Raw genomic sequence first — 27,887 nt, 5'->3', positions numbered from 1 at the left:
CTGGTGAGCCATTTTCTCATGACAATAAATAGATATCTCTTGTCCGTTTAAAGGATCCAAAATCCCTCCCTCAGTGACACATATGTGCCAGAGATTTTAGCTAACTTTCAATTATTCTTGAAGATTATGGATGTAGTTATATCAAAAACCAAACTACCCAGCTGCAGTTGCAAATTTTTATTTGCAGTATTGGAAGCTGTATTAAAGTCTGGCTAAAAGCTAACTTCCAGCTTGAGTAACCATGCTTTGAAAATTGTTTCTAAATTCCTCCTCTGTAGAGCTTTAACAAGCTCTTCAAGGGGGATGGGAACATGGATTTACAAAAGTGCACAGCAAATACTGTGTCGTGTGTATAACACAAACAGTTGTTTTGTGGTGTGTATAGGGTAAGTTCTGCTCATAGAAAGGAAGTGTTGATTCTTTGGCAGGAGAAGGAAACCCTTGATCTAAACATAGGCATGATGACCCTTTTTACCTCCATCTTATGACATACTTACCCCCGTGGGGGAGACAATATGAGCCCCTCAACTCTACCAGCAAACATAAAACAACACAAAACCTCATTCACTCAAGGGAGAGGTTCAGCACTAAACGCAAGGTCTGTGACTGAACCCGCCTCTGTGGTGTTTGGAGTGTACAAATACACCTGCTAGGGTGGCATCAAGCACCACGAGAAGCTGCTCAGGCCGTCTGCAGTGCTGCCGTCCAGCACGCTGTTAAAGCGTGGCTCTCTTCCAGCACTGTGTTATGCCACAGGTGTCTAATGGCATTCACAGAGCTGGCTAGTGACTTTACTGCACATAAATTACCCGTGGTATTCCAAGGGTGGCTGTACACCACTTGCTTCCCATGCAGTGAGTTTTCCAGGTAGGCAAGTCTGAGTGCTGCTCTAAGTGATTTTAATGAGTATTTTGCAATCTGCCAAGTCATGGCAGCCCACTGTAGAAAAAGAACAAGGTGTAATGGGTAAAAATTGAAAGAGGGGGAATTGAAGTTAGATATTGGGAAGAAATTTTTTCATGTGAGGGTGGTGAGGCCCTGGCACAGGCTGCCCATAGAGGTTGTGGATGCCCCGTAAGTGTTCAAGGCCAGGTTGGATGGGGCTTGGAGCAGCCTGCTATAGCAGAAGGTGTCCGTGCTCATGCAGGGGGGATGTGGGGATTTGGATTAGAGATGTAAGGAAGCTTTTTCACTGTTTGGGTGTCAGGCATCGGAGCGGGCTGCCCAGGCATATGATGGAGTCACCATCCCTGGAGGTGTTTAAGAGGTGTCTGGCACAAGTGCTGGGCAATGTGCTTTAGGAGTTACAGGGGTAGTGCTGAGCAGATGGTTGGACTCGATGATCTTGAAGGTCTCTTCTAATCGTGATGATTCTATTCTCTCTTTAAGGTCCTTTCTATGATTCTATGACTGTTCACCGCCAGCCGCCCTGCCAGTGCACACACACTCTCCAGAGCCGGCATCCCCGAGGGCAGTAACTGTGACAGCACCTCGCAGTTACAGAGGACACACCGCTGTGTCTCTGCGTGGATCCGGGATTAGTGCAGGCCCATCTGAGCGCCTTGCAGCCGCTGCTTCGCTTTCTGACGCCGAGGCCTTGGCGCCCGGGGCCTGCGCTCCCGAGCACCGGGCCGCCGGAGCGCCGGGGCGGCCCGGGCTGCCAGGCAGCCCCGGGGGTGCCGGACCGCGGCGCGGGGGCCGGGCCGGGCCGGGCAGGGGGTGTGGAGCGCCCGCCTCTCGCGGCTCGCAGCCGGGTGCCTCCCGCGGGCCGCGGGCGCGTACCCAGAGTGCAGCAGGCGGGCGGGCGGCGGCGCGGCCGGACCCAGCGCCGGCACCCAGGGCCGGCTCTGCCCCCGGCGCAGCGGGAGCCGGGCCCAAGCGGCGGCGGCGCGGCCCAGAATGCGACACTGAGATGCTTCTTCCCCCGGCAGCGGCGGCGCCCCGGGCCCAGGCGGCGGCGGCCTCCGCGTGGATGCGGCTCTGGAGCCGGCGCTTCGCCCTGCACAAACATTTCTATAGGACTCATTCGCCTTGCTGAGGAGATCGGCCCAGACCGGCCGCTTTCCCTCCCCCTCCCTTTCCCCGCTCCCCCGGAGACCGCCGGCGCGGCCCGGCCCGCATGGAGGCCCCCGGCGGCGGCGCCTCGCCGCTGAGCCCCGCGCTGGTGGGGCGGCTCCGCCGGGAGCACGAGAAGGTAAAGAGGGCACCGGGGCCGGGCCGGGGGCCGCGGGGGGCGCGGGCCGGGCCCGGGGGGCCCGGGGCGGGGGAGGGCACGTGGCCGCGTGACGTCACGGGCGGCGGGCGAGGCGGGCCGGGACACCCGGAGACCCCCGGACCGGGGACACAGGCCCCGGGACACAGCCCCTCGGGACACAGCACCCGGGACACAGCCCCCCCGGACACAGCCCCCGAGGCACAGCCCTCGGGACACAGCCCCCCGGGCACAGCCCCCGGACACAGCCCCCCGGACACAGGCCCCGGGACACCGCGGGGAGCGAGGTCGGGCGGCGGCCGGAGGGAAGGCCCTGCCCGCACCCCCTGCCCCGCTGCTGCCCCCGCCTGCCGTGGTTAGCAGCGCGCCCATGAACGCGTGTTTTTATCCTCTTCACGCCTCTCCGTGATTTTTCCGGCCTCCGGGACAGTCACGCCTTCAAAACTGCCCAGCCATGTCTGTGACCTGCGTCATGCCGGAGGCCAGCGTGCTCCTGGGCCAGCTTGAAAAGACCGTGTATCAAAACTTAGTTGTTCATGACCTGCCTTAGGAATCATTGGTTATATTTGAAATTGGTTTCAAAGAACCAGATTTTTCCACAGAAATTATTCCCAAGAGTTCAGAGGCTGGTTCCACCTGAGACCATAGCACAAAACTCAGGATACTTTTTCGTGTAGATTACACTCAAGATCTAACTCAAGTGGGTCCTGAAAACCTAATGAATGCTATTTGGGGCTTGTAGATTGCAGCCTCACGGTGAGCTCTGTGTGGGTGCAGGAGTCACTGGAAATAACTTGTGGTCATGTGCAGGGTGTTGTTGACACAAATACAGTCTGCAGACCTTTCACTTTTTCTGCTCATGGGATTAAATTTTTTTTAAAATGGTAAGATGCACATTAGAGTTCCGCAGTTGTAATGGAAGGATTTTATCTCCAGCCTGTATTTTGTCACATGCTGGTTTAGTTGAGAAAAAGTGAGTAACACCTATGGGGTATAAAAATGTGCCTTGTGTGGAATATTGTGCGCACAAATGTGTCTACTTTTGAATACCCATTAGATCATTACTAAAAGACCTGTGTAGCCAACTGACCGTTTATGTGGATGTGCAGTAAGAGGGTCTGCTAGAATCCTCTGCATCATCTGCCCTGCACGGATTGGAACCCATCGTGCCAAGAATTGGTGATAGAAACTCGCCTGCTTGGGCTCCTTTGGTTAATTTTCAGGGTGGTGGAATCTGGTGAAGAATAATTTCTCTGGTACATTAGTGTCAGGCCTAATGCATAAGCGCACGTCTGCCATAGCCACAGAGGATTGCTCCTAGTTCATGATAAGACCCCTCTGTAAGCAAGTTTAAGACTCTTCTTAAACAGATCTGCTCCAGTGGAAAAGAGACCCAGGAGACCATTAATTAAGCCTCTGTTAGGCTGATGTACCAAAGTTATATTTTATCATAGGGAAACTTTACATAATTTCTGCAAATTGGCTGAAAAAAATGGAACACTTCAGCTTCAATATGAAATTATACTAAAGAACTACATATCTTGGTTACAATGGAGTGTCGTGATGAAGATATAGTAGACTTTCCCTCTATGCAATGAATATATATAATTAGATTACAACGGTATTTTCAGTTACAAAAATATTGTATTTTAAGATGGAGGAGGTCTTTTCATTTCAGCTGCCTCTTCTCAGAGATCCGTATTTTTCCCACAGAATCACTGAAGTTGAAGGCTTCTGTTTTGTCTCAGCACAAAGATGAAGGAGAATTAGTGAATTAGTTTCCCAGTACTTCAGTAAACTAGTAATTGTAGTGTGAGGACCATAGAAAATAGTAAAGTTACTTAGCCAGAACAATATCTCTATATACTGGCAGACAAATACATTTCTTTTAATTACTGGGATGTTGTGCTGTCCCAGTGATGCTTGATTAAGTACAAGGAAACCTATTTATTCCCATTAATCTGAAGGCAACTTTTAGTTTATGTGGAATTGTGGAATACAGCAGTACCTATCTGCAGCATTAAAGATAATATTTGATTTGTGGTTGGTTATTTTAACACCCAGGCCGTTGTACAAGCCTGGTTCAGCAATGGGTTTGAGCTTTTAAGTGCTAAAGAGCTGCCCTGGAGAACTTGTGAAGTGAGGATTCCTTCCTGCTTAAAAATACTGAAAGAAAAGGATGTCCATGACTTTCTATCTTTAATCAGATGGAGGCTGCAACTTCTAGGTTTAAGACCCCTGGTGAAAAGTAATTTTAATTCTTGTTTAGGACTGCTTGCCTGTTGGACAGATTTCATCTTGTTAATTTGTGATGATAGTAAGACCAAACTGTTAAAAGCAATTTTCAGTGCTTCTACTAAAGGCACTTTGTATAAAAACATGACTTAGAATGTGTATCTTGGGGATAAATTATAGAAGAATATCTAGTAATTTTCATGATAAAGACCATCATTGGAAGCACAATGCCTGCGTAAAGTTTTGAATATTTCTGTAAGAAGAGTATAATGTATGTGTCATGGATTACTTGTAAAAGCAATATATGTTAGCTGAAAATACTGTGGTAAATCTATTGCAAGTTAGTACAGAAATTATAAAATGAATATTTAAATAGGAGGTTTCTCATGCTATAGGGCCTGCTTTTAAAACATAATATTTTATATACATTTATTCCTGCAATCAAGTGGGTTGGGATTACTAACTGATGGGAAGTTGACAAGTCAGATGTGTATGATTTGGAAAGACTTGTGTAGACAGTGAATTTACAGTGGGATGATATATTCTATAGTTTCTGAGCAATGCAATGACAATACGTGTAATGGGAGACATTACAGAGCCAATTAGACCCAAGAGACATTTGCAGAGTGCAGACTCAGGCATGGAGAATCTAAAGGATTCCAGTATTAAATGGCAATATGGGTTTTTTTTTTTTTGTATTGCACTGACAAACACACTTTTTTATTTTCCTTGTAGAAAAATTAGGACAAGGAAGTGACTCTCCTGTCACTCACCATGACAGCAAAGCACAATTAGATTGAGTGCAGCTCTTACTGTAACTCGTTGGCCATTGTGCATTATGACATATTCTTAATTTTTATGAATTTAAATGGTAGAGCTGTAAAATCTTTAATTTCCAAATGATTTTCAAGATTCTGGGTACTTAAAGTTTTTTGACAGTTAAAATACTTGTTAGTGGATTATGGGGAAACAAATCACAGAATCCTAAGCTTACACTCTTTTAAAGTGTTTCCTCTTCTTACGTGATTTACTTCTGGGGCTGACTGCTTCTGTTTGTCTTTTCCAAGTAATATCTGTGCTATGAAATCAGCAGCTTGGCAGTTTTGGAGCTGTTCCTGCAGTCTGAAGAGGAGCAGTGAAGCAGAGTGGGGTCTTGTTCACTTGATGCTGGTGCAGGAGCCACTGGAAATCAGGAAGTGCTTGCCTGCAGACTCACAGATGAGACTGAGATGTGCTTTCCAGTGCAGTGCAGTGCCATGGGTGGCACTTTTTCCAACCTATGTCCAAGTTCACAGAATCCAGAGAAAGCCTGGGTATGAGCCACCAGTGCAGCAGGACTTCATTTTGTACAATAACTGTTTGAGAAAAGGGAACAGTGTCTAAAGCTTGGTTTGATTTGCTTCTTTTAAAAAGAACCTGTGTGAAGTTTTATTTGCCCTATTCCTTTTTAAAAGGTACCTGGACAATTACCTTTTTGGAAATTGTGATGACATACACTCCACCCTGTCCACTGGTTCCAGTAATGTTGTTTCAGGTGCTGCATTCAAGTAAAAGCACTAATTCAGTCATGATCTGGAAGCTTTTTGTGGAATACTTATTGTTCCTCCAGTGTTAATTGATCATCAGTTTTACTTTTTTAGTCAATATTTGTCCATGTTCTTATTAGTATGAGTTAAATACCCACAAGTTTATATAGTGCCAAGAACTGTGAAATAAATTAACAGATCTTCAGTAGGTTTTTTAATGGTAATTGGAGGAGACTTGACAGAAGAGTTTTAAGAGCATTGCCTTTATTCTGGAGAGGGCAATCCTGTGTGTGTTCAAACTCATTGGTAAAATGTGTAGATGAGATTATATGCACAAAATTTAAGTGTCACTGAATTGTGCTGCTCTTACAGCTGTCTTCAGAGGCTGTGAGTAGATGCAGTGACCAGGGTATCATTTGGGAATGGTCTTCAGTATCTTTGCAGATCTCCATTCCATAGGTTCAGCTCATAACCTGTACTTCTCAGGTCTGTTTGGATGCTCCTCATCTCAAGTACTTCTTCAATCCTTTGAGGCTGTGAAATTGTACTTTGTTTTTGTCTGAGTTTTTAGTCTGTTTAGTCAGTGTTGCAGGTGGATCTGCTGGCTCAGAGCTTACCTCTTGATGCCCTCAAGAGCAGCAGGTACGCTAAGGCTTCGTGTTTGTTTGGTTGCATTGGGACACTGCTGCACTGTGCAGGTGCTGCTTTTGTAGTTCCTCTTGTCTGTTACCATAGGCTGCAGCACAGGAGCAACAGTCTCAGATACTTGCTCAAATTTTTCATTAATGTGAGTTTTCCAAGTGACTTAAATTTGAACAACTTGTTAATCTTTTTGCATGTACTTTTTTCACTCAAACTTTAGCAGTTCTAGGGTGGCACATTTGTGACAGTGGTCAGTGAACTGGGCTGGGATCCAGCTTAAAAACAAACTTTATTGTTGACCTTTTTTCCCTTTTTTTTTTTCCCCTCCTTCCCGGACTATTTTTCATCTACTGTGGATTCCTGATCTGGTTACAAATGGCTGTCAGCAGATCGTCTCGGGGTTGGGAGGATGAGACAGTGGAAGTGAGTAGCAGGAGCCAGGGAGGGATGATGCAGAGTTTACTCAGGACTGTGGCTGAAAGCTGAACCACAGCCTGCAGCTATGTCTGCAGGTTTAGTTGAGAAAAAGGGAGGCAGGTGTCACAGCTCATGGCAATTTTAAGCCAGTTAAGTTTTGCTAGCAGCATAGTTTTTGCACCATAAACTCCAGCAAAGCTTGCAAAACCTGTTGGAGATGTTGGGCTGCTTAGGTCATAGGAGTTCTGTGCCTGTGCTGGTCTGCTGCTCTCTGGGTACCTTGGCGAGCCTGGGTATGGTTTAGCCACACAAATATATTTACTTGACCTCAGCTAAAATATTGAGTTCTTATTTCTGTCTCAAGATGAAGTTACAGACATGGACACTGGCTTGCTGCCAGTGAAGGATGAGATCTTACTCTGTGTTCCTTGCTTGCCCCACTTCAGTTGGTTTAGAGTTAGTAGAACTCACTCAGCAGAAGACATCCTGCTGCCCATCGGGTTTTTTGCTGTGTAGCATTTTTGAGCTCCCCAAAATAATTTTGGTCAGAACTTAGTATTTATTTATTGATAAATAATAGTTATGTACTACTTTTTCTGCAAAACTGCAAGACCCACAATTAATAGAAAAATAGTAGATCTTCACCTGTTTTCTTGTAAAGAAAGGTAAAAATTGTGGCTATATTTCTAAGTAAGATTTTTTACTACAGGCAAAAATGTTTGCCATGATTCAGATTTCTTTCTCTGTTTTCCTGCAGTATTCTTTTTAAACATATTTCTTCAAAAGGCAAAGGTTTCCACCCAAAGGGAGTTTTATGTTAATAATTTGTTGGAATGTAGCATTTTTGAGTAATATGATTTAATAAATGAATATGAGAGCTCAGAAGTGCTTTCTTCCTTTTGCATTAGATCATACAGTGTGCCAACAGACTGAAGAATTTTTAATAGTTTTATTTCATTTTTTGATTGAAAATGGGGCTCTAGGAAAAACAGTTGTACAAATGTTAATTTCTGTCTTTCTCCATCAGTGATTGCTGTGTTCTAGGCAAGTACTGTGTAGTTTCCTAGAGGAAAAAATGAAAATTCATTTTAAATGTTTATTTTTTTTCTGTGGCTTGTTACATCCTTGTTACCAAGAGATGATTAAATATTTGACCACCCATTAGTGCTGTTTTGTAATGTAAAGTGGTATGTGAACTGGTAATTTCATGGGTAAAATTTTAGTGTTTGGGGATACAAGAGGGAAATCTCATGCATGAGTTGCATGGCAGAGAGGGTTTTGATACTGCAAACATTTCCAGATGGAGGCAGCTCATGTGCATGTATAAACTGCAGTAAATACTTGAATGTGGAATATTTAACATTTAGAACTATGCAGAGTTGGAGTCACCTGAAGGAAGTCAGTAATGGAAATGATGTTGGATTTATCATGAGCCTTGCAAACATGGATCTGCATTTCAGGAAACCAGCACACACTGGTGGAAAGTTCTGAACAGCAGGACCTAGGTTGAAACAGAGATATTTTTACAGCCCCAAATGGCAGGGACAGTCTCCTGAAGGCAAGTCATTGGTTTTAGACTTTATTAGACCCTTACTTTAATTACCACCTCATTACTTGCTTTGCTTCCACAAAAAGTATTCCATACTGTCATTTTTCCCTAAGTAACTGGAAATGTGATTGAAAGGGATGTTTAAAGTGAGACTAATTCAAGATTAAATAGTCACAAATTATATTATTGCTACATGTAAACAAATTACTTGCATATCTGATTTTATTCAGATTACTTTTCAAGTGGTAAATAATGCTTTATCACTTATATAGTGCTCTTACATCTTTAGAGTGCTTTTCTCACATTAATTAATCATCATTAAACACTCTGAGGTGGGTAGGTTAATACTATTATCCCCATTTTGCAGATGAAGAAATGTAGACTGAGAGGTTGTGATTTGCTCAAGGCCATATAGAAGAAACAGAATCAGAGCTGGGATTAGATCTGTGTCCCTAGCTTCTAATTTCAGAAGACCAGCCAGATTGTGAGCCACAGATTTGAAGCAAAATGCTCAAGTGTGCATGTTAGACCCAGCAGACATTTGCTTGGCCTAACTTGCAACTTGTTTAAAGGGAAACTTCGTTTTTGTGCTGTGCTTTGCATTTCCACCTTCATACTAACAGGTGTGGAAATGGCCTCTCATTCATTTACGACCTCTTCCTAATCTGATGTGACATTTTTATTTTCATCATTTTCATTGAATTTACTTCCATCTTGGAAAATTAAAAATTTCTGCTTCTCTGGACTTGAACATAACTGTATGGCTCACACAGAGCAGGTTTAGCATTGGTACCCCAAGCTGCCTGCAGGTGATATCAGGACCAGCTCTGTTACTTAAAATTTTCACAAGCTGAGATGTAAATAAGGTTCTGACTTGGTAGCTTGTGTTACTGCTGTTCAGAAGGGATGAGAGAGAATTGCCCTCTGTATGGTAAACTCAGCACCTTTGTAGGCTGTGCCCAGCTTCTCAATAGGGAGAAACATTCACTTGCATGCCCCCCACCTTGGAGAAGTAGCTGAATAAAACAACGTAGTCAGGGAATGGAGAGGAGAGAACTCTTTGTGCACTACTTTGTTAATCAGAAGCACCACAGAGAATTATATTCAGCTGTTAGTAATGGGAGTACCTGTGGAAGTAACAGATAAGGTAAAATAAGGTGCAGGAAAGAAGTGCCCTAGTATAGGAGGGTGAAGACATGCTGGGCTGATGTGGGATAGGTTAGAGACCCATGGCACGTACAGGTAAGGATCTGCTTTGTGCTACAGCATCCTTCTCACCGGTCCTCATTGCCAAGGAAATGTTGGAAGTGACTGTAGAGTGTGGCTGCTGAGTTAGGAGCTCTGGCTTCCCTTCCCAGCCCTGACCACAGCCAGTGGTTGTAACTCAGCCTACAGAATGAGTGCACTGCTTTTTCAAAGTGCTGCCTGCTTGAATTCATGGAGGAGATTTAGAGAAGGTAGCATATAAATAGATAGACTGGGAAGGGAGAATGTGTTGCAGAGAAGAAATTCTCTGTCTTTGGTCAGCTAATGAAGTCCTTGGCTGGGTGATAGGAGTTGCCTGGGGGTGATTGGAGTCGTGAGCCTGCAATCTGCCCTGGGATCACACTGGCACGGTGGAACTGGGGACACCTGGGATGTGATCACAAGTCTAAAGCTGATCCTCGTGCTCTGCTAGTGACACCTACAAACGAGGGATTCCCTGAAAGCAGCAACACAGGTATCCCTAGAAATAGCTCTGGCACGTAGCAGTGAGAGCAGAACAAGCACATAATCTGCTGGAAGGGTTTGGGTTTAATCCATCAGGAATTTGTGCAGGGATGGCCTCTCCCCTGTTGCCAGAGGCTGCTTGTGGAGCTCACAGGTGTGGTTCTGGTGGGTCAGGGGCTTGAGAAGCGCTGCATTTTAACAACTTGCTGTTGATGAAAAGGAAGGAAACAAGATATTTGCCTATTTGCTTTCTTTTAAAACTATAGTATATGTTTTCTGACAGTGGATCCTGTTTTAATAACTAGACCCATGATTAGGTAATGTTAAATCTGCTGCAAGAGTAGTTCAATAAATATTTTAGTATGTAGATAAGCCACTGATAACCACGTGCATTCACAAGCTCATACATTTTTATGCCTAAAAGGGGAGAATTCAGAGTTTGTTGATACTACTTCACTGTGATGTCTTAAAAGTAAGGCATACTTGGTGGCACTAGCTGTCCAGGTAAATTGAACTCAAGTGAATAAACAAGCAGGTCATTTATTTTATTTACCCTAAAAGAGGTTTTCATTCTTTAATTGTAACTCTGGATATAAATTATGTGTGGAGGATAGACTAATGATTTTCCTGTGTTTGAGTAAAGGCAAAGAATCAAAGATTTGTTTATATATTTATCTATTTGTTTCTTTGCTGTGATAAGACAAGTTGTTCTCCAAACAGTGGGACTGACCTAATAAAGGTCATATGCATAATTGATCTCCATATTTTTTTCAATATTTATTCTCTCTATTCTTTTAATAGACTTCAGTTCCAGAAGTGTAGCCTGCAACATTTTTAAGGTGGTATATTTTAGCACTTCTGTAAAAGGTCTCATTTTATGCTGGCCAGTGAAGTGAAAAGGTTTATTGTTGGTTCCACCCTTTGGTATCCCTTCAAGAGAGATTATATCGAAGAAGAAGAATTAAATTAAAATTGATTGGTGTTATTGATTTTTTCTTTTTTTTTTAATTTTTTTTTAAGGGGGATAAAGGGTGATGGAAACAGCATATGCCCCGATGCTGTTTTACTGATGGACTATTTCTTAAAAACATAAAAAGCATATGTGCCCAATTTACATATTTACTAATTAAAAAAGCTTCCTGGAAACATTAAGTAGACTATCTTCTGCAACCTTTAACATTGTGGCTAATGGATATAGCCTGGAAATTTTCATAGAAGGTCCTCTAAATAATGTAAATGATTATGAATATGTAACTAGTTAATATGCAGCTACGAAAGGATTATCATGTAGAGGTTAATGAACATGCTGCTCTTATGGTTTGCAGGGCTTTTCTTTTTGTGCTTTCAGCTTACTTCATGCATGGAAAGTCATGTATTGGGAATGGAAAGCTTCCTGTCTTTTCCATCTTCATCTGAAATGGGGCAATTAAATCGAAACTTTCTTAAAGGATTTCATAAACATTTTTGTATGCTAAATTATGTTGTGTACTTCACAATCACTGCCAAATGTGAAAGGATGAAGGATGTGGATAGAATAGACTTGGACTCCTTGACTTGTTAGTGAGGAGCTCCAGTGTGCCTTAGCTTTGTTACCAGACAATTTATGTCTTCTGAAGAAACTTTACTCTTAAAATGGGCTTCATAGTAATAGTGTGAATTAGGTTTCTGGCTTGATGTCCTGTACAAGTCTGTGTATTTACTCTCAAGCTTAAAAATAGTTACCTTGCACATTAAGGAAGATATTTTGCTAGGCATTTGATTTGTAGGAGTTTAAACCAAATGATAAATTTAAACTTGGCTTATGTGGGATGAGCTACCTGGCTGAGTTTCCTGATGGATTATGAAATAACGTAACCACAAATGTAAAGCTGATCCTTTTCATTTAAGAACTTTGCTCTGTTTAAAGAATTATTAGCTCACAAAGTAGTCCCATTTTTTTACTCCTACATGAGTAGGAAGTGCAGGGTCTGAGATCTGTTGTGCAAAAGCTGCACATATGCTAACTGAAAAAAAAATGTCTTTCATTCTGTTGTTCGGAAAAAAAAAAAGAATTATCTGCTCCAGTGATTTCAGTGGTACTTGAATGTATGTTATTGTTTTCTCTGCAAATTTTCTCATTAATTGCTTTCGAATGTTAGCATTATTTTGGCTATAGGACAAACGAAATTTGTAAAAAAAAAATCTAGAAAATGCTTATATTGAGAAGCTGTCTAGACATATTTAACTGCCTCATGGCTTCATTGCATTTCATATAATTGAATGAAATTGTTTGTGTTGTATTTTTGGTAACTATTATTCAGAGATCAGAATATGTTTTGAAAGACAAAATCTCCATGTAATTGTGGCAGAGAAGGTCACAGGTTTCAGCATCCTACCTGTTTGCTATATATAGACTAAAAATTGCAGTTAAAAAAGATAAAAGTATTTAATTTGAACAGTGTGCTTTATTTTGTAAATTCTTTTGTATCTCTTGGGAAAGCCTATGGCATAGGGAAGTAAGTGAAATACCTTTTTTAACACCCAGAAAGAAGAGAAGCCAGCAGCCCATCATGGTGTCAAATATCCAAATTTACACAGCACAAAGTTAATTTGTGCTTTTTCAGGTTAAAGTGGCCAGTGGAAACATTTGTTGATGTACTGATAGAGGAAAAATGGTTTTGGTTATGTGAGATTCATTTGTTTTGCTTTTTAATGACTGAGTATGGGAGTTACATTGATGTCTTGTTATAATTTATGTTGTTTTCTTATTCTGCAAACATGTAACACTGAAAATAGATCGGCAGATTGCACAAACTGCTACTTATCTCAGATCGTGTGTCACGTAATAGTTATGGAGCAGGTATTGTACCAAAATAAGAAGTGAAAAGCTGTAATTTTTTTCTGTGGTTATCACTCTGCATTAGCCTGTGATAAAGTGTGCTGCTTAAGAACGACCATTCACACGCCTTTGCCCTGACAAATAAAAATGTGGATAGAGGCAGCACCAAATCTGTAAAGCTCCTGTTCTAGTTTCTGATGCATTGACATTGCAGCTGTGTGCTTAGCTTTGTTTTTTTCATGAGTAGTTATCTGTTTTAATGACAGGTGGTCACTGGCTGCCAAGAAAAAATCCAGCACTGGTAAGTAAAAAAAGTCTACATGTCTAAAATACTGATGAGTAACCTAGTTATGTTTTAGTAAAGTATTGCTGTTTATTCTGATGGGAGCCAAATCCTGCTAGCATGTTTTGGGGGTTATAGTTAGTGATAGCTCAGAATTATTGCAATGTACTCTCCTTAAAATATATTTATTTCTCACTGATACAATTGAATTACAAATACAGTGAGCCTCAATGTTTATATTTCTGCCTTAAAAACCTATCTCATCTGTTATTTTTGCCCAGGTAACCTTGTTGGATGAATGCTTAATCTGCCTGAATGGTGAAAAGGTGCTCACAGGATAGAATTATTATTGTTTTCTAACTATGGAGCAAGTAGGGAAATTCCACTTGCTCCCCTTCATGTGCTGAAACAATGTGGAAAGTAATGTTTCACTGATACCTCCCCCCCACCAAGTAAAGTACATGCTAAAGCTTAGTTTTTAATACATAAAATAAATGGTTTGTTATAAAAAAAAAATATCTCTGGGCATTTTTTTCTCTGTTGGCAATCTATGGTTAATAGAAAACATACCAGGTAAATAATAGTTTTGTATGACATCTGAGGAAAATGTACATTTAATGGTGAATGAAATCTTACATTATGAGTTACTGTGAGATATAGCAGTTGATCTTACAGATATCAAATTACGATATATCCATGCTGTGTTTACCATGATTTTACTGAGAGAACAACAGGAGCTGTCTTGATTATTGTCTGCAGGGTTATTGCAGAATCACAGCAACTGCCCCTTTAGTGGTGAGATTAAACCTTTGGTTATACACCATCAAGCATATAATATTTTAAATTTATTTTAAGAGGCTTTTTCTTCATGCCTGAAAGATTTCCAAGCAAATAATTTATATTTAGTGTGTATCAAATGTTTTTAGTTTAAATGCACATAGGCTGCAAGCACTGGATAAGAGGAAAAAAAAATCAAGGCAATCTATACACATCATCATATTAAATTCTGACTATTGGCTTGCAAAAATAATCTAAAACTAATATGTTTCATTTATGTTTAAAATTCAGAGGCTGCAGTAATTTTCAATAAGGGAAATATTGAAGTGCCTACTGGTGCTGCTGTGGTGAAGGAAGGCAGGGTATCTCCAGCTCATGCACTTTCTCAGGAGCTTTGCAGTGTCTGTGCCTGCTGGCTCCTGTGTGAAATTCTGCATGTGCATTCTTCCACTCAGAGACAGTGCTTTTCAGAAATAAACTATTTGGCGGAAAGCTGCAAAATTTGAACAGATTTTTGAGCGTTTGGAAAATTGTGACAGTTATTTCCTTTTTACAATGGCTGAGGTTTGTGGAGCGGCCTGGGAGTGTTGGCGTTGGAAGGAGGAGTTGCTCCTGTGTTTGCTTTTGTGCCAACTCTGGCAATGACCCCATGAACTTGGGGGTTTTGGGCGTAGAACCTCTAATGAAAAAAATAACTTACTGATTTCTTTTACATAGAAAACCACTTTGTATAGCATCCATACAATCTTTATTTCATAAGAAAATTTTTTAAATTTAGTACTCTTATTTAGATCTTGATTGTGCAAGAGCTGAGTGCTCTTGTTTCAGCTGAATAATTTGTTCATATAAGACCTTTTAAGTAGTCAGTGACACAGAAAGATGTTGAATAGAATTGGGAGAATAACAACAGGGTTTTAAAATGCTCAGCTTCAGTATATTTCCATTAAATTATTTTCTTTTCCATTTTTCAGTGCACTTTTTGAAGTATATTTCTAAAGCCGTGAATCCAGTAATGGGTTGGGTATGGGATTAACAGACATGCATTTCCCCTTCTAGGGACATATTCATAGCTGGAGTCCCAGGATTTCTCCTCCCTGTTCCTTTTGGTTCTTCATTGCCTGTTGTGGCAGACTGTAGCACAGGCACACCCCAGCGCTTGTGAGAGCATCAGCTATGCATGAAGAGAGAGCTTCCTTCCTTAAGTAACGCTGTTTGAGGCTAGTTATTTAAAATGATCAATTGAAATTTTCTTTATCTGCATGGCCCAGGCCAGGATGTGACCTCATTGCCATGGTGGAGGTTTGCTCAGCAAAGGGCAGCAGTCCCAGTACAAAAAGCAGGATGCTTTGCTTCTGAAGTAGCACGGCTTCTGTGGCAAGTGATTTCTCCTGGACCCTGATCAGGCTATTCAGTAACACGCAGCAGTCAGACCTTAGTGTCTTCTTTTCAGGTTAATGAAGAAATGTTGAGTGACTTTCAGCCATGAAATGATGGAAATGTTTAATCCTGCTTGGAGTGGGGGATTTTCATGCCAGGCTCTTTCCATTGAGTCCCCTCCTGCATTTGAGACGTATGCCAGGCCTTGTTTTTCAGTGGCTGCTTGGAGTCCATTTCTCAAATCCAGATCTCTGGAGGCGAAGGCTGGGTTCTGTAAAGAGCATTAAGTAATTGATTGTTATTGTTGACACCAAGTTTTCATTATATTCCTTCCTCCCCCAAAACATCTCAGTGCATTTTGCTAAGATTCATGAGTTTGTCCTCCTTCTTTGAAGGAAGTGAATTATGTTCTCACTCCTATGTGGGCAACAGACAGAAAGACTTGCCTGAAATGTCTGGGAGAAATCTGCTGTCAGAGCAAAGCAGCAGGAAGCATCTTTTGTAAATCAGTTATGTGGAATATGGTTTTAATGTCCAAGTGGCATAAAAACCTAATTTCTTTTTTTTTCAGGATGAGTTCAACAACTTAAAATAGGTATAAAGTAGGGTGGTTACAGAGTTCAACTGTGAAGCAAATAAGTGCAACATAAGAGTATCAGATAATTTTTCAAAATGAATGCTGAAAAAGATTTCACTCTGCTTATGAATCTAAGAAAATCAATGGTAATATTTTGAGAGTTGTGTTATCAACTATGACATTCATTTTGCAGCACATTTATAGATTGCTTTCCTGAATCATCCTCAGAAAACCTGTAATTTGCATCTTGGGTCAGCATTGTTAACTGTGCTGCTCTGTGCTTTCAGTTGCCTTTTATTGCAGAATTTACTACCATATATATGTTTATTGTTTGGAAGTACAAGTAAACAATATCATCAAACCTGACATTTATATGCAAGCTACTTCATGGAGGAGCTAATTTCTGACCATCTTTAGAGTGGCAGGGGTCCATTAAAAGACTTTTTCTAGACAAATTTAAGTATTTAAAAATACCTTTACAAAAAAAGGCTTTTTGTAGAGGGAGTGTAGTTGCTTGTTTTGCACACAGTAAAATCGTTGCAGCCACTGAAATGCTGTTTCTTGCAAAGTCCTGTGAAAAGCCAGGTGTCTGCCAAGGGAATGAATGTCTTTTCCCAGTTCACCAAACCATTTCCCTCCTGGGTAGAAACATGTAGCATGAGCCTTATTTGGAATTTAGATAGAGAAGTATCAGAAGAGATGCTTGAAGATGTGACAGAATTGTGGTGGTTGAGCCATCTTTCAGGAGTGTTGGCTCCTGATAGGAATACAAAGTTCATGGGAAAATCAAAATTAATTAAAATTTTGCTTGTTTATGTCAGCTCAAACCAAGGTCAATATATGAACTCTGTATTACAAATGGTAATTTGAAGAATTTGCCTCTTAGAAACCATAAACTGGATTTTCAGTTCTTTTTCTAAATATTGGTGGTGTTATAACTTGGACTTGAACATGGAGTGAGATACTCCAAATCCTAGTGAAAGTACTGCTTCTTTGCACCATGAAAAATTCTAATTCTGAATGAGACATGTACAATCTAAAATAGTCAGTTACCTGTCTTAATACAAAATAATCTAGCTATTAAGTTTGTCATCCCATGTCTTTTATAAATGAGTTGTTAATGTGTCAGCTGTATATGTTAGAGTAAAACAGTTGATTTTTCTGTTTTTGGTATGTTTTTGATTTACTAGCAGAAAACCATTAACTCTTTACTTTAGCTGTGAAATTGAACCAACTTGAATTTGTCAACAGGAAGAAGGTGGAGAGTGATTATGAGGCTCTTCAGGAACGACTCCAGACATTGCCTGACAAGTTGTCCTACGATGTCATGGTATGTACATGGCAGAGGTCACACAAGAAAATGGGCTAAAACTGTTAAAACCTGGGCTGCCTCCACTGGAGGTGAGGTGTTAGTCAGGTTGCCAGTACTTAGTAATGTTACATTTATTATGATAATAGTTAAACCTTTGCTTTTGTTTCTTTCTCTTTTCTTTGAAATCCATTATAAATTACAGTGTTACTGACAACTGAAAGCTGATGACATAAATGCTTAACACAAAACCTGACATGTTTGATATGTAAATCTATTGTATAGAAAACGATAATTATGACTGAATTACGGTACTTAGTCATTTCCTGAGAAGCAAGTGGCTGTAGTATTTCCTGATTCATGGAAATAAACCCTAGAACATTGATTTTTACATAAAAAGGTGCTGCTAATTTTTGTTCCACCAATCTTCCTATTGACATAGTGATCTTTTCTGGTGCTCTGAATCTTCCCTAACAACTGCACAGCTCCCTGTGTAAAATTTGTCCTGTTGGCTTGCACTCACTAAAATTTTGAACAAATTGGCTTCTCTTTCTCTTTTTTTTTCCTCTTCCTTTCTCAGGTTCAACTCAAGATACATCCTTGAAAGCAAGGAGGTTGTACTGCACATAACTGAGTGGCTGATTCAGCACTCAGTGCCTGACTGCTGCCTTCCTTGGCAGCCTGGCTTAGATACAGAGTTGGGTTTTTAGTAAGACAGTGCTGGGAGGGTTTTCCTTTGCTGTGCTGGTGATACAGCTCTGGATTTTATGTATGTAGTCCATTTGTCATGTGTGTATGTGTGGCCACATGATGTGAAGCATAAAGATTGTGTTGTTTCAAAGCATAGAAGCTCTCCTATTTTTAAAGAAAGCTAGATAGTGCTTATTCTTGGTTGAAGCAGCAATATTAACTCACATCTGTTGCTTTAAATGTATAGAAGCAGTTCCTATCCTGTTAGCCAAATATTTTCATATGCTTTTAATTTTGCTTAATTTTACTTTCATCATTTTGGGGGAAGAGTGAACAGGCAGCACATGCAGTCTGCTACTTTAAAACCAAGTCAGGGAGGGCACACGTGTAGGAAAAGCACACTCTGCATAGTCTTAGTGTCAGGGTCCTGCCTGCTGGAGAACTGTTACCAGCACTGGGACCCTCCTGGATATGGGAGAGAGGGAAGATTGCTTTCCAAGACAGATCCACTAGGCCAAGTGCTCTGCTTCAGCACAAACACAATGAGAAAAAAAGTGCTTAGGAACTGAGGAAGAAGGCAGGAGAATAAAGTAGAGGGAGCTGGTACAAACCATCTGAGATAGATCTCTTTTTACCCCGAAACGTGAGAGAATTGATGTGGACGTGGACTTTATGCCACCTCCATTTTAGATCTAATTTGATTTTGGTTTCCAGATTTCATGATTGAAGCCCACAGACAGCCAGGCAGGTGGCAGTGGGCCTGGGGATCAGAATGCCAGGGCTGGTGCAGGGGGCAGGGGTGGGGATGACCAAGGCTCCTCCTCACCCAGGGGACTTGCCCAAGCACTGCCTGTAAAATTTGGGCAGTAGAAGATGTCTTCAGTTGTAAAACCAGTGTCCTGGATGTTGCAATGCATGTAAAAATGGGAGATTCACATTTTAGGAAGCAGATGTAAAGTTCTAAAATGTGTTTGTCACCTATGTACTCGTGCTTGAAGTGTCCTGCTTTTATCTATTGTCCTTGTGCCTGGAGAGCAGTTAGAGGGTGAGAGTTGTTTGTGAAGCGTCCCTGGAAGGTTGAGGTTTGAGCATGGTGAATGACCCAGCAGAGTGAGATTAAACACTGTCTGTGGTCCTGCTGGGAGCCCCAGTGTTTTACACTGGAGTTTCTGGGTACTTACTATTAGCAAGACAGATTCTGAGAAGAGCAGCTCATCTTTGAGTTGATCATACTTATTTAAGTATTATAAAAAATTGTAGCAAAGCTAATCTAGCTTTTAATAGGAAATGAATGTAGTCTGCATATAACTCAAATAATTTGTATTATCAAGGTTTATATGTTCAGATGAAGTGAATTTGTTTTCCAAGTGAGCATTTAGCTGTACTATAGTTCTGTGTCACAAAACAAGTTGTTTGGTGAAATTCAAGTTTTCAGATTTTGTAAGTACAATACTAAAATGATTTGGTAATTTGAATATTTATGATGAGTTATTCACTAAATAGCTGCTGTAGAATTTTTAGTTTTCTAAAATCTGTGTTTTTCTTTTTTTAAAAACTTAAGATATCTATGATTGCTGAAGTTTTATTTTCATTAGTGATGTCTATGTCTTTTGACAGGTACCTTTTGGTCCTCTTGCCTTCATGCCAGGAAAGCTTGTCCACACCAATGAGATCACTGTTCTGCTAGGGGACAACTGGTTTTCCAAATGCTCAGCAAAGCAGGCTATTGAGCTGGTTGAGCACAGAAAAAAACGTATGTATGTTTCTGAACATAATTTAATGGTTAAAATTATGTACCTTATATTGATACACAAAATTAGTGAAATCTATGCTGTTCTCTTTTTTTTTTTCTTTTTGTGAGCTCACAAACAGAAGTCCCATTCAGGTCTAATACTAGTTTAGCACCTTATCTTCCATTCTTGCTTGAGACTTGATTGGATATGTCTAATTAGGAAAAGAAACCTAAGTAAAAACCCCCTTTCATTTTTTTTAATGTAACAAATGCTGTGTTCTCTTCCAGAAAGAGGAGAAGTGGACACTACCTTGTGCTTTTGCTCTTAGTTACCTTATTCCCTGAATTTTGTTCCCTTGTCTTGTTTTTTATTTCTTTGCTGCCTTGTCCTGTGTTTTAATTGTTTTTATTATTGTTGGGTGGTTTTTTTTGAGTTTTTTTTTTTTTTTTTTTTTTGGCCGTGTAGTTTTCCATTTCATTTCCCTCTCTCTACACATACTTTGCTCCTGCTTGTTGTTTTTTATACTTGCTGCTCAGCTGCATTTCTGCCTCCTGCCCTTGATGTTCCTCTGGTGAGGAGTGATCTCGTGGATCTCCCCAGATGCAGTGCAGTTGATCATCACCAAATTCAATTACACAGAAACCCGTCACAGGGGCAGACAGGCAATTCCTGGGTTGGTTTCCAGCTCTTTGTAGCTGCTGTTGAGATCTTGGCTTTGAAGAGCCAGGACCAGAGCAAGAGCTGTGCATGGTGCACTTTGGAACTTCTTTATGTTAGAAAGAAGGAGAACCTAAAATATTTGATGTAAATGTCAAGGAAGAAAAAGCACAACAAAATGGAAAATAAATTGGTGCCTATTAGCCTTTCTTTGCTTCAGACAAGCATTTGAGGTGATTTTTTTCATACTGGTTTGCCTGTAACCTGTCCCATTCCTCGGTGGGTGCTCACTGCAGCTTTGCCCTGTGTATATTACAGCTACCACAACTATTTACAGTGGATTTTTGTTTGACTGCAGCTATCCATGTTGCTGCCTGCAGCAGAATACCCTAGGGGTTCCCCATCTGAATAAGCTTTTTTTTCCAATTCTATGCATTATTATTATTCTATTCTATTTATGTAAAAAGAATTGAGAATTTTTTAATAAAAACTCATTTGCTGTATTACTTTAAAATATTTCTTTATGAAGAGCGTTGCCAAAAGTATGTAATTTGTATTTTACCTATTATCTTTCTTAATCTGGTTCTCCTGACATAACTTTGCAATTTTCTTTCTTACTGAACTGAATCTACATTATTTATTGTGATTCTTGTGAGATCTCAGGTCCAGATCTTTTTCTTTGATCATCTGATATTTTTTTTTAGTGCTGCAGAATACTTTTGTCACCATTGCATTCAGTGAAATAATTTGACCTTTGCATAGTAGGTGTTTGAACATTAAGTAGTCTGCTGGGAGACACACAATAAATGCTGGATTCTTTCCTTTATGATCTTTTAAATTGCATTTAAAACATGAACTCAGAAATACTAATTTCTTTCAAAGCAAAATAGTCATTGATGCTGGATATAAACCCTCCATTCAGCTGATAGTTCACTTCAGCTGTGTGATGGCTGCCAGTGGGAGGCTCCAAAACACTGGTATTAACTAAAAACTTTTTTTTTTAAGGACTGTTCTCAGTTTTAGACAGTAAAAACATATTAGTACATATGATTGTGAAAAAGGGTTACTTCTTTCCTAGATACACTTTTGTCCCTCAAAAAATACAACTGACTTAAACTCTTTAAACCATTTTCATGCTAAATGAATGCAACTTAGAGAATATTAGGGATTTTATTAGTTTTTTCTAAGGAAAAAAGTTATGTATGTGAAAGACCTGTCGGCCATTGCTATGTAATAAGAATTAGCTGCTTGTGGCACAAATTTGTAAGATGGATGTTTGGCAAGTATTAGTTTAAAGTCTCTTTTGTGTGTTTATTGCACTGCAGTTGCTTTCACAGGTGTGACTTCTGCTTTCAGTGGCCTTTTGGGAACATAGTTTACAGGGTGCTGTGTATTGGGCATTATCATCACATTGACACAATGGGATTTGATTTTTTGTACATAATCTTTTTGTTTTGGACATAAATTCCGAGAGTAGGTCACACACACTGGAAAAAGAGGGCAGGCTCGCTGCAGGGGATTACACTGCCAGCAGTCCTCAATGTCCTGTGTGCCAGGCAGAAGGTCCTAACAGGGCAAAGCTTTTTTAAGCATGTGTTTAAGGCCAGTCTGTACTTAAAGGCTTTGATACATAGGAATTGGGGGCTGAACAGAGCAAGGAGACGCTCATGCTGAAATAAACCTGGCTATATTTGTTGATGGTTTGTTTCTTCAGTGACCTACATTTTTTATCCAATATTACCGTGTTTAATTTAGATGGGTTTTTTTTTCGCAACTAGCTGGTCAGATCTGTTCAGATAACTGAAACAAACTTAATTAGTACAGCCCTAGTAATTCAGTGCTTTAGCAGGAGTTGGGACTATAAGGAAATAAATACCAGACATTTTCATTGCACGTCATCTCTCGTGTCTCACTCTGCTGAATGAGGAGTGGGAGAGCATCTGTTCAGGGTTCAGGTTGTCTAGGGGGACAGTCTGTCAGGTAGAAAGGGGTAAGAGATGCCTAGAACAGTTTTGGGTGTTCTTCTTTGCTGGCTCTGGGGAGTTTTCCTTCTTGCCTTTGGCTCATGCGTGGGTCTGTGTGTTGGAGACCTCTCATCACCAGGGCTGTCCCTGCTGGCCTCGGAGCCCCCCAGTGCCTTACAGGTAACTGGGTCAAAGCTCACAGGACATTTTCTTTACAGTTTGACTCCTTCTGTGTATGTTGGGTGCATGTAAGAATGGAGGGATGTGAATTTGCATGCTTAAGCAGCAGTAGTGCCAGATAAATCAAACAATATCAATGAGTATAAAGCCTTGGAAGTTAGGGGTAGCAATAAGAGTGTGCTATATATAAAAGCTTTAAATATTACTTAGTACTAATTAGGTCATCCTTTTTGTCTTAGTAGTTTTGTTAAATTTGCTTTTTAAAAGAGAATGAGTGAAAAAATGTTTGCTTCTGTGGAATAGAGAAATGCCCAGCCACAGTAGATTAATTTCTTGGTTAAAATTTATTTAATTGAAAGGAATAATTGAAGGGTGACTACACTGAATTTTAAATGCATTGTAGCTGACATAGCTGTAGAAAGCCCTATTTTGGGGATACATTTCTGTTGGCTTAGCTTTTGATTTAGATGCAAATTGTTAAGCACTGTGATTGGTTGAAATGTATTTGGTAAAATTTGGGACAGTCACTCATGTCAAATGTTACTTTTTCATCAAATATTGATCGTGTCTTCTTGAATAATATTTGAGTTGCAGTAGGCCTTTAATTTGCTGTGCATTTTTGTGACATTCTAGGTATTTAGTTAGTTCCAAAATAGTGAATAAATAGAGTGAAGTTTATAGAATTTCCAAGTATATTTTTAATTGTTTTAAATTCATTGCAGTTCGTTAAACCAGGTAATACAGATAATGGGAAACACTTCACACATGTGTTTTTGTGTAAAAATGTGAAGAAATAGTGAAGTAGATTAAAGGATATGCACACCAAATTCCATTAAAATAAAAGAAATTAGCTTTTTAAGTATGTCACAGTTTAGCACAACAATAATGCAATTGTAGTTTTTTTCTCCTACAATTATCTTGCTTAAGGTACTTCATAATATTTCTGTTCTCCTCAAGGCAAGACTGTATTGTCTCAGAATTCAAAGAGGGAATAGAGATTCTTTTTGTGAATATGGGATTATATCTTTTACGTGTTTGTGATGATATAAATTACATTTCTTCTCTATATCAGTAATCGCATTAATTCTTTAAGATGGGAAATTTTTCATTACAATAGTCCCTGTGGTAGTTACTATAGAAAGAAATTAAATAGATTTTTCTTGTAAATATTTGTGGATTAATTCAGTATGCTAGGTATTCCAAGTGTCTAAACATTTTAAAAGGTGGGAAATTAAAGCATGCACACAGAACTAGGAGTGGTTGTATTGTGTTAAAAATTTATCAGATAAAAAAAAATCCCACTTAAAGGAGAATTGTTGAACTACTTAGCAATTGTGTCTCCAGTATATGTAAGAATACCCTTGCAGTGTCATGCTGCAAATGAATTCATGAAATGAAAATACTGATTACATTAACATACAGTATTGTGATAGTCCCCAGTTGTAAATTGCAGTGTGTAACCCCTAATACAAATATTTGTGTCAATCAAAATTGACCGATAGCTCAGGATACAGGGTTTAAAAGATACCATTGTTTTAATGAGATGATCCGGGTGGATGAGGACCAGTTTGAATTTGTTCCTTATCAGCATTTCCAGAAAAAAAGGTTTTGTCTCCAAAACACATGATAGGAAGGCTTTCCATTTCCCATCTGTGAATGAGTGAGGCCTTTGGAGGTTTTAATGTTTTATCCAAGGGTAAAAATATCTTCCCTGATATTCTAAATAATGTAACACTAACTCCTCTACTCACAGTTTTTGGGGTTAAGAACAAAAAGTGCAGGCAATGCTGCAAAAAGATTCAGCTTTTGCTTTTTGTATTAAAAAAATACAATTTTCTGCTCTTTTTTGCACAGCAGAGAATTCTGTTCCACTGTGCTTTTAAACTTTTTTTCACCATTTTTTGTGATTATCACTTCTTAGTTTGATAACCTCCCTCAGTTCCTTCCTTACCCTTGTTAAGTTAGGAGCTGATTCGATGCAGTGCTAAGTGCTCTAAATTTGCTCTGCAGTTCCCAGGAGGTGTTTGGCTTCTCACAGGACTACAGTCTGGGTATTTTAACCAGAACACACTGGAACAAAGTAAGGAGAATAGACTCCTTTCTGTAAGTTACATACTGTGATTCAAATAAGCCCTTACCTTTTTTATGATTCTTACTGGGCAACAGAGGAGTTGTCTGAATGCCACCCTCCTTCATTTAGGAGGAATTTAAATGTATTCAGATAATTCTAGCAATTACATAGGTGTGTGAACCTAAAAGAGAAATGCATTGCATTTACTTAGTGTTCCTAAAGCCAAATTGCCTGTACAAATTTTTACAGGAGAAAATCCAAATGACTTTGGTTTTGGTACCAAGGGAACAAGGAAAAGAAAATGAAGATTGTCTTTAAAGGGTGAAAAGCTGCTGCACAAAGGGTTGGATTGCATTTTAAAGAACTGGTGCTATTGCTTTTAAGAGGAATGAATTTACATGTCTTGTTGCAAGCAAAAAGAGAGCTTAAATCCATATATACAAGAAGTCATCAGGATTCTCTTTTCACTCTTAAATCCATTTCTAGAAAAATGAGCAGAAAAGAACAGAAGAACAGAGAAGGGTGTTTCGAAAAGCTTCTAGTAGATACTGCTTTCTTTTGTTGTGCTTGTTTCAAGTAACTTGTGATAGTTGGAAAAGTATTGGTTACAAAAAATTCTGTTGTTGATTAAATATATATTTATTGAAAATACATTTGAAAACCCTCAGGTGATTGATCTACTTATGCAGACCCTATAAAGTAAGAAAATAAGTAATGCACTTAAAATACCCATAATTTCCATGGTGAGAGTATGAACTACTGAGGTTCTGCCTTCAGGTTGTGCCTGCTGGTTCTCTCACTGGAGGAACTGAGCCACTGTCAGTAACTGAGGTAGGTGGTTGTTCCTGGCCTGTATCAACACTCTGTGTATAAATAACTGTGCTTAAGACTGGTTACCTTCTACATGAGAAACTCTGTTAGGCACCGGGAAGATCTTTACTCTAAATCTCAATTGCATACAGAATTCTTTGTTCGGCCTAATCTGAAATTTCTGTCCTGTCACCTAACCTCAAAGGAGATTATTTCCTGTGTTGTATCCATGAGACTCCCCTGAAGACCAGGTACATTAGGCTACAGCTTCGTTTCAGTTTGTCCTGTTTCACAAAGTCTGACTTTTCAAAATAGATCAACCTGTTCTCACTATTCTTGTATGTTCTTACTATTTAAATCCCAGTGTAACACACAGTTTCCAGAAGTAACTAAAATAATGTCTATGATTCCCCAAATCCTTATAGACAACACTCCAAGGACATTAATGTCAAACTCAGATAATTAAAATTTGTATCCAGCCAAGCTAATTAACCCATTAAAGCCAAAACGCATAGATGAGAATTTGTGTCAGTTTGGCATTAGTACGTTGTCATGTCGTGTAAAATCTGGCTTCGCTGGACTTCATTTCAACAATATGAAATGTGTTCCCCAATTATTTTTTTTCCTCTACCAATGTATTTGTAGCAAGCAGAGGGCTGCTTCTTAAAAATGACTAATCATGGTATAAGGAAATCCAGTCAAGTCCTTTCAGACTAATAAAGGAGCTCAGAAAGAATGATCTAAATGTAAAAAAAATCTTGCTGCCTGTAAATATGAAGGGCTGCTGTGCAAAGGAAATCTACTTATCATGATTTCTGGTTCGAATACCTTTTCCTTTTGCTGGTCCAGGAGAACAGTCCTAGAGGCTCTGGGGGGCTGTGGCACTGAACTGTCTCTCCAAGTGGTTTAGCTGAGACATGTAAATAGGAACTACACGGGTTCACCTGAAAGCCATGTCAGACTTTCCTCAGATTATTGGATGTGACAAAGTTGGACAACAGCCTCTGGTTCAATCCGTCTTAAAAGGCTCTAAGAAGCTTAAACCACGGGGTAGTAAGAGGAGGAGACTGTGGAACCTCTCTTATTCTACCAATATTTTTATGGGGGTCTCGATTAATAAAAACCCCTCTAGTTTGTAGTGACTCATTCCTCACTAGTTCCTGTATATTTCAAAATCCTGTGAATTCCCTTGGAGGCTTTTAGAGTTTGCTGTGGCAAGTTCAAAACACGAGACCCTGAGCTTGCCCTGCAGTTAGGTGCATGAGCCTTTTTCCAGGAGGCTCCTTCTTTGTTGAGGGGCCTGACCAAGGGAAGGTCTCTGCTTTGGGCAGGCAGGAGCCTTGGTTTTCCTCTGGCAGGGGAGGTGTGAGCAGCCCAGCAGACTGGCTGGGGACACGGGGCCGGAGCGTCACGGTAATCCCAGCTGTCCGCTGCTGCGCTGTGTGGCCTGGGGCAAATCACTTAAACTGTCTGTTTCTTCATCTGTGAAATAGGAGAGAGTTATACTCACCTCCCTCACAGGGCACTGGGCAGATTAGTTAATGCTTGTACAGCATTTTAAAATAAAATACTGTGTAACTACTTGCTGTCCTCACCTAACAGAGCAAGCCAGCATGCACCCGTCCGGGAAGCAGCATCACAGCCTGGTGCTCCAGCAGCAGCATAACCTAGATAGCTGCTGAGCAATATTTAGATATGCAGGCAAGGAGTGAGACACACGTGGTGGTGAAGAAACAGCTGAGCATCATGTTTACTATGAATGTCAGATAAAACCCAGGGAAAAATTAGTCCCAAGTATGTATATGCTTATGTATACTGAGAATATGTTCAAGAGCTGAAGGCACGGATGGGAGTGTTTTGTAGAAAAACCGTCACTGCCTCTCTTTTATTTGGACTCTGGAGGGTGTATTAGACACCAAAAAAGCTGTGGATGATGTTGATGTGAATTGACTGATAATAAAAGCTGCTCTGTCTGGTGGAGGACGAAGGAGTCATGTAAAGGGATCAGGACCCTGACTGCACGTGGAAGGAGCTGTGTCCTCTGCTGGGTCTGTGTTGGCACTGCTCCAGACATCACATACTTTTTTGGTAGTGTTTTTTCATCCAGGAGGCAATGCAAATGCATGGCTTTTTTCAGAGAAGAATCTTAAGCTATTTCTTAGAAACAGCCTGAGGAATGGAGAATGACTGTGCATTTGACACATAGCTTGCTGTGTGGTTTAAAGGCTAATGCTTTTGAAATACCCTAAAAGTCTGAGCTATGTCTTAGTGTTCCTTGTGGGAAAGGATGGACTTTGCTTGAGTAGCCTTTTCCAAAATGCATAAATTTTCTAAACTATTTACTGCAAGT

At 40.2% G+C, this 27,887-nt stretch overlaps 1 protein-coding gene across 1 annotated transcript in view; it reads left to right on the top strand.

Moving 5' to 3' along the window:
• The first annotated feature begins 1,814 nt into the window (after positions 1-1,814).
• URI1 (URI1 prefoldin like chaperone) overlaps positions 1,815-27,887 on the top strand; it is a 41,157-nt gene continuing 15,084 nt past the window's right edge. Inside the window, exons 1-4 of the mRNA XM_053987456.1 lie at positions 1,815-2,194; positions 13,376-13,410; positions 17,375-17,453; positions 19,740-19,875. Coding sequence (XP_053843431.1) covers positions 2,120-2,194; positions 13,376-13,410; positions 17,375-17,453; positions 19,740-19,875 — 325 coding nt within the window. The 5' untranslated portion in view covers positions 1,815-2,119. The remainder of the gene's footprint in view (positions 2,195-13,375; positions 13,411-17,374; positions 17,454-19,739; positions 19,876-27,887) is intronic.

Source organism: Vidua macroura, chromosome 11 (assembly GCF_024509145.1).
Source record: "Vidua macroura isolate BioBank_ID:100142 chromosome 11, ASM2450914v1, whole genome shotgun sequence".
In the NCBI taxonomy this organism is placed as follows: domain Eukaryota; kingdom Metazoa; phylum Chordata; class Aves; order Passeriformes; family Viduidae; genus Vidua; species Vidua macroura.
Note: the sequence above shows the minus strand (reverse complement) of the source record. Positions and strands in the feature narration are given on the sequence as shown.